We start from the raw sequence: 10923 nt of genomic DNA on the forward strand, positions 1-10923 counted from the left end.
ATGATGGATCACAACTCTTCTTGTCATGGTGACAAGTTCCAAGTGCAGTTATTGCCTTCAATGTACGGTGTTGAGTTCTGCGTGGCGTTAGTTGGTAACCTGTTTGCCCTGAGGCTCCTGGCGACCAGGGATAGGAACAGCTGGCACACTGGTGTGGTGCTGTCCTGTAACCTGGCCATCAGTGACCTGCTCTATGTCCTCACCCTGCCGCTGCTCATAGTCTACTACATGCAGGACAAGAACTGGCTGTTTGGGATTGCGGTCTGTAAGATAGAACGCTTCCTCTTCACCTGCAACCTGTATGTTAGCATCTACTTCATCATGTTTATCAGTGTGAACCGCTATGTGGCCATTGTGTACCCCTTCTTCAGCCGGAACCATGTGAACCCCGCCAAAGCCAAGGCTGCCAGTGTCATCATCTGGATCTTTGTGACAGCCATCTCCTCTCCTGTGTTGAAGTTTGCCTCCACATGTCCAGAGGGAAGTAACAAAACCTGTTGTGTATCCTACTCCTATTGCACCAACAGTGATGCAGTTGCATACTCTCACTTGTTTTACAAAGTCTTTCTGTCTGTGGTTGGGTGTTTTATTCCCTTCCTGGTCACATTTGCATCATACTGCGCAGTGTTGAGGGTGGTGTGGAGGAATGTGAATATAACCTCCCTGGAGAAACGGAAGGTGGCCCTGATGGTGTTTGCAGTGGTTGTGCTGTATGCCATTTCCTTTGTGCCTTATCACCTCCTCCAGAGCTACTATTTCTACCAGAAGGTTCACAAACTTGGCTCTGTCTGCGACTGGGTGTACAAGGCCTACCAAGTGTCCAAGGGACTGGCTACACTGAACATGTGCATCCATCCACTGCTCTACATGGCTGTGTTTGATAACATCAGAGTGGCCTGCTGTGGAAGGAGCTCAGCAGATATGGCATTGAATAATACATGAATAAAAGTAATACTCTCTGCTCTTTGGATGCTTGCACTTATGGTGTTTCTGATAAGCAAGTGTTACACACAGTTGATGACTTATCTGTAAATAACTGCAGCTCTATGCACTTCCTTCCAATGTTTCTGATGTAAGATGTTTTTGATGGTCATGTTTCTTTTCAATGAAGTCTAAACTATGTCCTCTTCTATATTCATTATTACAGTATCGGATAATGGAAATTGAACACATTAAAAATAGCTATTTCAAATGTAGCTACATTCCTACATTGCTTACAGTTTTCACTTGATGAGCTTACAGAACAGGAGAAAAACATGAACACCAAAAGCACAGGATAAAAAGTTATTATAACCGCCATTTTGTGCCCTAGGAGACGGTGGATGGAAAAGCGCGCTAGTTAGAAATGTAAAAAAGCCGCTGTAGCTATTGATAAAGAGGAACATTAAGACGATGCAGCTGCTTTAGAAGTGGGATGCACTGTTGAGCGTTACATCCCGAGGGGTTCGTGCTGATTGTACGGAGATTATGGCAGCCGGATAAATGTCATCCCTCGACAGGGCAAGAACAAGATGTATGTGAGGAGAAGTGCAGTATTATCATAAGGAGATGTATACTTGGAATACGGAAGAGGAATGGAGGGGAAAAGTGAGGCAGAGGAGGTCTAAGAGAGAGGAAGAAATAGGGTGAGCTTGAGTCGGTTAATAATGGTAGGGAAAAGGGAGATGGTTTGTTAAAGAAGAATGGTAGAAAGTGTAAGCAGAGTGAGCTGTACGCAGGATCGAAGACAGGAGGAGAAATGGAAGTGAATCAGGGCGAAGTATCGAAGGTGCAGTGGCGACCAGTCATTCAGACAGGTAGCCCCACCTGTTTAGTAAAAAAAAAATATATATATATACGTTTTTCATGTTATTTTGACATTTATGTGTCACATATCAGTTTACATTTCAAACAAACATTTTGTTAGTAAAGTTTATAATTGTAAACTGGGTGGTTTGAGCCCTGAATGCTGATTGGCTCCGAGTGGCGCAGCAGTCTATTGGCGCAGCAGTCTATGGACAATGACCCCAAGCATACTTCCAAAGTTGTTGCAAAATGGCTTAAGGACAACAAAGTCAAGATATTGGAGTAGCCATCACAAAGCCATGACCTCAACCATATAGAAAATTTGTGGGCAGAACTGAAAAAGTGTGTGCGAGCGAGGAGGCCGACAAACTTGACTCAGTTACACCAGCTCTGTCAGGAGGAATGGGCCAAAATTCACCCAACTTATTGTGGGAAGGTTGTGGAAGGCTACCTGAAACTTTTGCCCCAAGATAAACTATTTAAAGGCAATGCTACCAAATACTAATTGAGTGTATGTAAACTTCTGACCCACTGGGAATGTGATGAAATAAATAAAAGCTGAATCAAATCATTCACTCTACTATTATTCTGACATTTTACATTCTTAAAATAAAGTGGTGATCCTAACTGACCTAAAACAGGGAATTTTTACTAGGATTAAATGTCAGGAATTGTGAAAAACTGAGTTTAAATGTATTTGGCTAAGGTGTATGTAAACTTCCGACTTCAACTGTATATATCAGACCGTATGCCATGGGTATGACAAAACATTTATTTTTACTGCTCTAATTACCACGGGGGCTGTGTCCTAGGACTCTGCGTTGCGTGGTGCAATAGAACAGCCCTAAGCCATGGTATATTGGCCATATACCACACCACACTCGGGCCTTATTTTCTTAAATAAATCCCATTTGTGCATGTGCATAACTATAGATATATCCGACAGGAGAGTTTGAGTGATGAAAGTTGGACAGATGATCTCAATATGTGCAAGAAACACTTGGGCCAACTTCAAAACACTAATGTTAGGCTATTTTCAGGCAATTGTGCCTTCTTTATGTGCCAGATGTTAAAACTACAAACAATTATAAATGGCCTATTCGCAAGATTGACTTGTTATTTCAATAGGCATAGGCTACTGACTAAACCTGAGTTTAAAGTTGCAATTCAACTTTGCCATTGTTTGCTGAGCTAGATGCGGGTAGCCTATAGCTCCTGAAAGGCCAACATCTAATTTCAGGGAAAAGTCCACAATGAAACTGACATTAAATGTGGAGAATGATACATACGCGATAGAGCTGTGACCATGATCACAATTGTAAACTTCCAATTTAATTAACTAAACATGGCCATTAAGAATTGCATAATAACACAAGGCTACAACAAAAAACGCAGTTATATTTATTAAATCTATTTGCCAGCTCCAGGAAGGCTACACAAGTGGCACAAATTGATTTGCAATGACTCCAGTGATATCGTCATTTCGACATATTTATTGTACTGTGTCAAATGGTAGGCTACAGTAGCCTAGAATGGCATAGCAATTAATAGCCTACTTGAGGGCCAACATATGTAAATGTGGAATATGGAAATTTGAAATGGAATTTATGGGGTAACAGTCTTCTATGAAACTGACATTAAATGTGGAGAATGATAGGTAACATTTGCATATGTTGGTCATCAAGTAGGCTATTAATTTCTATGCCATTCTAGGCTACTCTAGAACTGAGCATGAGTAAAACCCTTCGCTTGATACGGTTATCCATAAGAAAAGTCGACATTTGAATGCTGTTTACTTTAATCCACCTCTGGGCGAATTTATCTAAAGAGCTCTAGAGCACATAAAGTAATTTTCCGATGCTTTGTTGCCATTATATCAGTTCTAGTGCATTAATATGTTTTATGGAAAACATGTTAAATAGCCTACCTACAACTGATAAAAGTTGTCACGATGCTGCACTGTCTCCTTGACTCAGCAGTACGGGATCAATATCATGCCAAATGTATTGTGAACACACAGCATGCATTTTGTATTCGTTTATCATGATCTGTACAAATAAGTACCAATCCACAAATGTACATCACCAATCCACAAATGTAAATCACTTTACACAAATGTAAATCACTATCCACAAATGCAATTCATTATCCACAAACAAACACCTTTTGATTTGTATTTGTAAATCAATATATTGCATTAGAATGTTGACAGATATAGCAAACCTGCAACTCCATATTTGGAAGCGCTAAGGTCACCTGACTTTTGGCAGGGATTTGACAACAAGAAAAATACAAAAAGTTCTCACATGTAGAAAGCGATTTGTAGTACCCCTAGAAAGCGATGGTGGTTACGTACTATAATTTCTGCAGCCTTGTAAGGCAGGCATCAACATGGCTGAACGAGAGGCTGCCAGCGATTTATAGAAATTACTTTCTACGGATACAAACCTTTTTTCTACAAATACAAATCACTTTTAATGGTGTCATTGTCCTGTTGAAAACAAATGATAGTCCCACTAAGCGCAAACCAGATGGGATGGCGTATCGCTGCAGAATGCTGTGGTAGCCATGCTGGTTAAGTGTGCCTTGAATTCTAAATAAATCACTGACAGTGTCACCAGCAAAGCACCCCACACCATCACACCTCCTCCTCCATGCTTCACGGTGGGAACCACACATGCAGAGATCATCCGTTCACCTACTCTGCGTCTCAAAGACACAGCGGTTGGAACCAAAAATCTCCAATTTGGACTCATCAGACCAAAGGACAGATTTCCACCGGTCTTGTTCATTGCTCATGTTTCTTGGCCCAAGCAAGTCTCTTCTTCTTATTGGTGTCCTATAGTGGTGTTTTTTTGGCAGTAATTCGACCATAAAGACGTGATTTATGCAGTCTCCTCTGAACAGTTGATGTTGAGATACGTCTGTTACTTGAACTTTGTGAAGCATTTATTTGGGCTGCAATTTCTGAGGCTGGAATCTCTAATGAACTTATCCTCTGCAGCAGAAGTAACTCTGGGTCTTCCTTTCCTGTGGCGGTCCTCATGAGAGCCAGTTTCATCATAGCGCTTGATGGTTTTTGCGACTGCACTTGAAGGCAGTTTAAAAGTTCTTGACATTTTCCGGATTGACTGACCTTCATGTATTAAAGTAATGACGGACTGTCATTTCTCTTTGCTTATTTTAGCTGTTCCTGCCATAATATGGACTTGGTCTTTTACCAAATAGGGCTATCTTCTGTACACCACCCCTATCTTGCGGTTAATTTGCAATCTACAAATTATTTGTAATTATGTTCTGGCCCAACGACCTTCCGCTCAAGAAAAAAATTGGCCTGTGGCTGAATCTAGTTGATGATCCCTGCTTACGGGCATGTGACCCGAGTGTGTAGGAGGGAGGTTCCTAGGTGTGAGACGTGTGCAGAATGGGGCATTAGACAAAGAAATGTGTAGCATTGGGGAAAGTCGTGGTATGTGTTAATTGTAGAGGTGCCCATGGGGCTGGGGATCAGAAATGTCCGGTGCAAGAGAGGCAGGTTGAGGTTTCCAGGGTTAGAGTAGTTGTTATATGCTGAGGCAATGAAGAAAGTAGAGGAAGATGGGTCAAGGGGGAGGGATCCTGAGAGGAGTGGTGTAAGTAGTAGATCTGTACCAGTACAGAGGGATAGGCCAACAAGTGATATATGTTTCAGTAAGATTGTATTTCTAGCAATTATAGCAATGGTTATCAACTGAACTGCAGTGATGTAATGTAAATCGCATAAAATTGAGGTTGTGGTGGCAGCTGCAGAGAGGTTTTTTTGTTGTGCGAGACTTGACGTCAGAAGTTACAGTGTGTTAAGTGGTGGTGTCTCATCCTTTCAGGCTGTTGGCCTGAGGTAGGACTAAATATTGTAATGACCCGGCTGGGTCATAAAGAGAAAAGAGACGGACTCTAGGTGTGCAGGTCAGAACACAGGTTTATTCCTAAATTGGGCTATTGTTCAGGCCACAGCCCACGCCACTAAATGCTGAACGTACACAATTACACTGTGTCGAGCTAAGGGTCACTCTCATAGGAACAGATCAAGGCCCCGAACAGAAGAGAGAGAGATGACACAGTAACCCCTATTTATGCATTTCCAAACCCCGCGGGATTACCCATCATACCCCCCCAACCTTTCCATCTGTCCTGACATATTTAACCCCTGCTAGTAGCCATGAGAACCATAACACACCCACAAACACAGAACACAATACCGGGTCGTTACAATATATTTAAAAAGTGGAGCAGGGTGGTGGTTTATTTTTATATTGTTTATTATTATTATATGCTTTTTTTTGTGAAGTGTAGGTTTAGATGGTAGGGTATTTGTTGGTTTAAAAACAAATTCAAGCAATGTATAAGGTAGTTATATTCCAGACTAGTAGGTGGCGGTAATACAACATTAATTGTTTACCAACCGCCGTTAAACCTCATCGAATAAGATTTTGTGCCCTATCGTTTCAGTTGCATTAAGTAGCCTCCGTACCCGTTGGTGGCGCTCTAGCTATCCTATTTGGTCAGCTTTTCAGTTTGTGTCGTTCGTGTATCTTTCCTTGTTCTCTGGCCGCTGCGCGCACAGACAGAATGCCGTCGATTGAATACGACGAGTGAGTTCTTCAATACAAATATGATGATTATCGTATATAAATATCATGTGTTTGAATTCTCAAATTCTGTGTGTTAATCCTTCTTTTTAGTTCCAAGCCCAGCTGGGCCGATCAGGTTGAAGAGGAGGGAGACGAAGGTAAGAAGCTGGCTAACATTAGCTTGCTAGCATTGACATTAACTTGTTAGCTAAACCAGGCGATTTCCACGTGTATTTTTCTTCCATTATAGTCGTTAGTTTCTGTCACACTTCGTCGTCAGTAAGACCATTTTTGTGATTTGTCAGGGAGAAGACTACCCCCCCGTAACGTTAGTTGGCTAGTTAGTAAGTAACCTTGGTAGCTAACTAACGTTAGTCTGTCAGGAAAATAAAGTATTGTAATGAAACAGCAGAGAGCAGGTCTCGAACCCTCGACCTAGCCCGAAGTCCGGCGCGCTATCGACTGTGCCGCAAAAGCATGCTCAAGCGGCAGAGTCGATTTCCGTGCTTATAAACCCAGGGTCGTTACAGTATACTCGTTATGCTGTAGTTGGATTGCCATAGTTGGTGGTAGGCAGCTAACAATCCACTAACAGACAGAATCGATATTATTGTTAACTATCAGGACCTCTTGTGTGTTGTCATCCCCACCACCAGGTACCCTACCCCCTCCAAAAGAAACCGTCAAAGGAAATATCAAAACCATCACGGAATACAAGATCGATGAGGATGGAAAGAAGTTCAAGGTACTTTTTGTTTTAATGCTCATCCAAATAGGAGAGTGAGATTCTTGATTCCTTCCCACAAAGTCTACTGCCCCTGATGTCTGAATCAGATGTAACTAACCAAGAAATTAACATTTGTCATTTGTGTTATAGATTATTCGCACCTTCAAGATTGAGACTAGGAAGGCCTCCAAAGCTGTTGCCAGGAGAAAGGTCAGTGTTTTCTTTGGGAATTTAGCACAATCTTGACCTGTTGCTCAACACCTCAGTATTGAGTTTGATGGGATTGTATGTTAACCCTTTACACTCGTACCTGTATATGGATGGGAAATGGCAGATTTGGAGGCAGTGGCTGTACAATAACATGCTATGCACGAAGTCAGAGCTCAGGGTCTCCTCACAGCTTTGTATGGGTTTTGACTGACAGCTGTTCTGAACTTGAGCACTGCGTGTGACAAGAAGTTGCTCCCATCAATCCCGCTAATTGGGTAACTTTATAATTGTTTTGTCTGAGTGGGTAAATGCTGTAAATTACGAGGCTCTATGTGTTTTGAAAGATGAGACGTTAAGGATTATTATAAATACCACTGATGTCATACAAGCAAGCCAAACACACATTAGTCCAAATGGGCACTTCACATATCCTTAGACTCATGTAATATACACTGTCAACATCTATGATCACTATGTTTGATATACAGTTACAAGATGACATGGCGTGATACCCCCCCATACTGAACAGAAATCTAATTTTATTTGTCACATGCACCAAATACAACAGGTGTAGTAGACCTTACAGTGAAATGCTTACTTACAAGCCCTTAACCAACAATGCAGTTTTAAGAAAAAAGAAATATAACAAATAATTAAGGCGCAACAATAAAATAACATTAGCGAGGCCATATACAGGGGGTTCTGGTACAGAGTCTATGTACAGGGGCACCGGTTAGTCGAGGTAATATGTAGGTAGAGGTAAAGTGACTATGCATAGATAATAAACAGAGTAGCAGCAGCTTAAAAATGGGGGGTGGGGTAGGGATAATGCAAATAGTCAGGGTAGCCATTTGATTAACTGTTCAGGAGTCTTATGGCTTGGGGGTAGAAGCTGTTAAGAAGCCTTTTTGACCTAGACTTGACGCTCCGGTACCGCTTGCCGTGCGATATCAGAGAGAACAGTCTATGACTAGGGTGGCTGGATCCCTTGGCAATTTTTGGGGCCTTCCTCTGACACGTCCAGAAAATTGCCATGGGCTCCAACCACCCTAGTCATAGACTGTTCTCTGCTACCGCACGGCAGGCGGTACCGGAGCACGAAGTCTAGGTCAAAAAGGCTTCTTAACAGCTTTACCTGAGTTTGTTTGTTGGGTATTGTGAAGAAGATTTGCATCTGGATGCACTCATGACACAAATTACGATCGGCTTCTCTGAATTGCCTTGTGAAAGCCTAACATTAAGATCATATTTGATCATTTAGCTAGTCATGTTGGCAATAGAGCAAGCTTTCAAATGATGCCCATCTGACCCAGATTGTGATTTATAATGGATCGTTTTTGTAATGCGTAAACAGTAATTGGGTAACGGCAGGGATGCAGGGCGGTGTTCCAAACAAAATAACTGCCTGTGCTTCCTCTAGTTCCTCAACGGCACAGATAGGAGTGCTCAAAAATGCACCTTATAGTTGAAGAATCTTCTTTGAGTCGTAAAATTGCATTAAAATTGCTTAGGAACTGTTCACACTTTAGAGAGGTGTGGCCACTTGAAAACACCAGTTAGTCCTCACTCAAACCCTCGTCATGCTTTTGTTCTTTTGTTGCACCTACCCCAAATTTTCCACACATTCTTTGTTACTGGATCTATCCAGAAAATGTTCCGATTTCATTATCAACAAATGCGTCAAAAAGTACAGTAAATTTAAAATGCACAAAATCAACAGTGTAATGTTTGGATTCAGTTGCTGCCATGGTCATGCATATCCTTATTCACATTTCAATTTAGCCCTATCCATATAGGCCAATTCCCACGAGTGTAAGGGGTTAAAATGTGAAGGTATTTTGATTTGACTTAACATTGCTTTTCTATCCCCGCCAATCAGAACTGGAAGAAGTTTGGCAACTCAGAGTATGACCCACCAGGTCCCAATGTTGCTGATACCACAGTCAGTGATGATGTCTTTATGGTGTTCATCTCTAGCAAAGAGGTGAGGAGCCACTGAGAGAAGCTGATCTAGTATTGTTTTCTTTGAGCCATCAGAGATCTCCTGGGAAGTAACTGCCTCTTTGTATCTTCATTCGTAACAATCCACCAGTTCATTTGTTTTTATATGATCCTAGTTTGTCACCTTTTAGTTCTGGTATAAATCAGTTATATGTAATAACCTCAATCCTTCTCTCAGGACCTGAATGCCCAAGATGTGGAAGAGGACCCCATGAACAAGCTGAAGGGACAGAAGATAGTGTCCTGTCGAATCTGTAAAGGAGACCATTGGACCACCCGCTGCCCCTACAAGGACACTCTGGGCCCCATGCAGAAGGAGCTGGCCGAGCAGCTGGGCCTGTCCACTGGAGACCCGACAAAGACTGCCGGGGGTATTGTCATAATTGCCCACAGCTTAGAAGTTATATTGTGCTGTAAATGGACATCACTTATGAATATTTTTTTAACTGTTTCAGACGAGCCTGAGCCTGCCGCACCAGCTGCAGGGAGCAAAACGGGGAAGTATGTGCCCCCCAGCCTGAGGGACGGCAGCACACGTAGAGGAGAGTCCATGCAACCCAATCGCCGTGGTGCATGTACGTATGATTTGACCCTTCCACTGTTTTCTAGAATTTTTTTATTTAACTAGGTAAGTCAGTCAAGAACAAATTCTTATTTACAATGACGGCGAAGCCCTATTGGATGCTCAATCACAGCCGGATGTGATAATAAGGGGCATACTAGTCTATAGACCTCAACACCGTAGTCTCGTTTGAGAAGTATCTTGATGTCTGGACAACTCATCCCAGTTCAGTCAGAGATATTTAAAACAACGCGTGTCTATCCGTCCACAGCTGATGACAACGCCACCATCCGTGTGACCAACCTGTCTGAGGACACACGCGAGACGGATCTGCAGGAGCTCTTCAGGCCGTTCGGATCCATCTCCAGGATCTACCTGGCCAAGGACAAAAACACAGGCCAGTCCAAGGTGAGAGTAGAAGTTCAAATAGTTACTAGTTTAGAAGTAGTGTATGCATAACCATTAACAGGTCTTTCAGAAGTTTAACTGGTTGTCGTGTTTGGTTTATTCTGTAATTGTTTGCCTTCTAACGGCCTCTGTTTGATTGTCCTTCAGGGCTTTGCCTTTATCAGTTTCCACCGCAGGGAGGATGCAGCCAGAGCCATCGCAGGAGTGTCAGGATTTGGATACGATCATCTTATCCTCAATGTGGAATGGGCCAAGTGAGTATTGTTTTAGATTCATGTCAGATGGAGCACTCATCAGGAACTAATAGATTTCATATGCATTGAAAGCCTAATCAGTGGCTTTTTAGACGCTTCACTAAATTGCATCAGATTTTTTTTTGATCCAACCATCTTTTCTCCCCTCCCAGACCATCAAACAACTGAGATGGAGATGACATTTCAGGAAGAATGCCAGATTTTGTTCATGTAATAAGATGTGGCTCTGAATAAAGACTTGTCATTCTGACTACGTATCACTTGTTTGTAGGAAAATTGTCTACAGAACCTTAATTCAATTTGGGGGGGGTGGAGAGAAGCAGAACATAGGGTTATGACTGGGGGGAACCACTAAATAGTCTATCC

The 10923-nt window shown here is 42.2% G+C and overlaps 2 protein-coding genes across 2 annotated transcripts; both read left to right on the forward strand.

The window, feature by feature from the left end:
• Positions 1 to 942, forward strand: p2ry11 (purinergic receptor P2Y11). Its single transcript, XM_038980592.1, has one exon. It carries the CDS (start codon positions 1 to 3, stop codon positions 940 to 942), a length of 942 nt encoding a protein of 313 aa, XP_038836520.1.
• Positions 943 to 6334: 5392 nt separating this feature from the next.
• On the forward strand, positions 6335 to 10812 carry LOC120034201 (eukaryotic translation initiation factor 3 subunit G). Its single transcript, XM_038980674.1, has 10 exons — positions 6335 to 6416; positions 6507 to 6553; positions 7052 to 7140; positions 7273 to 7332; positions 9212 to 9316; positions 9512 to 9704; positions 9789 to 9908; positions 10167 to 10303; positions 10451 to 10557; positions 10710 to 10812. The coding sequence occupies exons 1-10, from the start codon at positions 6394 to 6396 to the stop codon at positions 10723 to 10725; spliced, it is 897 nt and encodes a 298-aa protein (XP_038836602.1). The 5' UTR covers positions 6335 to 6393; the 3' UTR covers positions 10726 to 10812.
• The last annotated feature ends 111 nt before the right edge of the window (positions 10813 to 10923 follow it).

The sequence above is a fragment of the Salvelinus namaycush genome, chromosome 41 (genome assembly GCF_016432855.1).
Source record: "Salvelinus namaycush isolate Seneca chromosome 41, SaNama_1.0, whole genome shotgun sequence".
In the NCBI taxonomy this organism is placed as follows: Eukaryota; Metazoa; Chordata; class Actinopteri; order Salmoniformes; family Salmonidae; genus Salvelinus; species Salvelinus namaycush.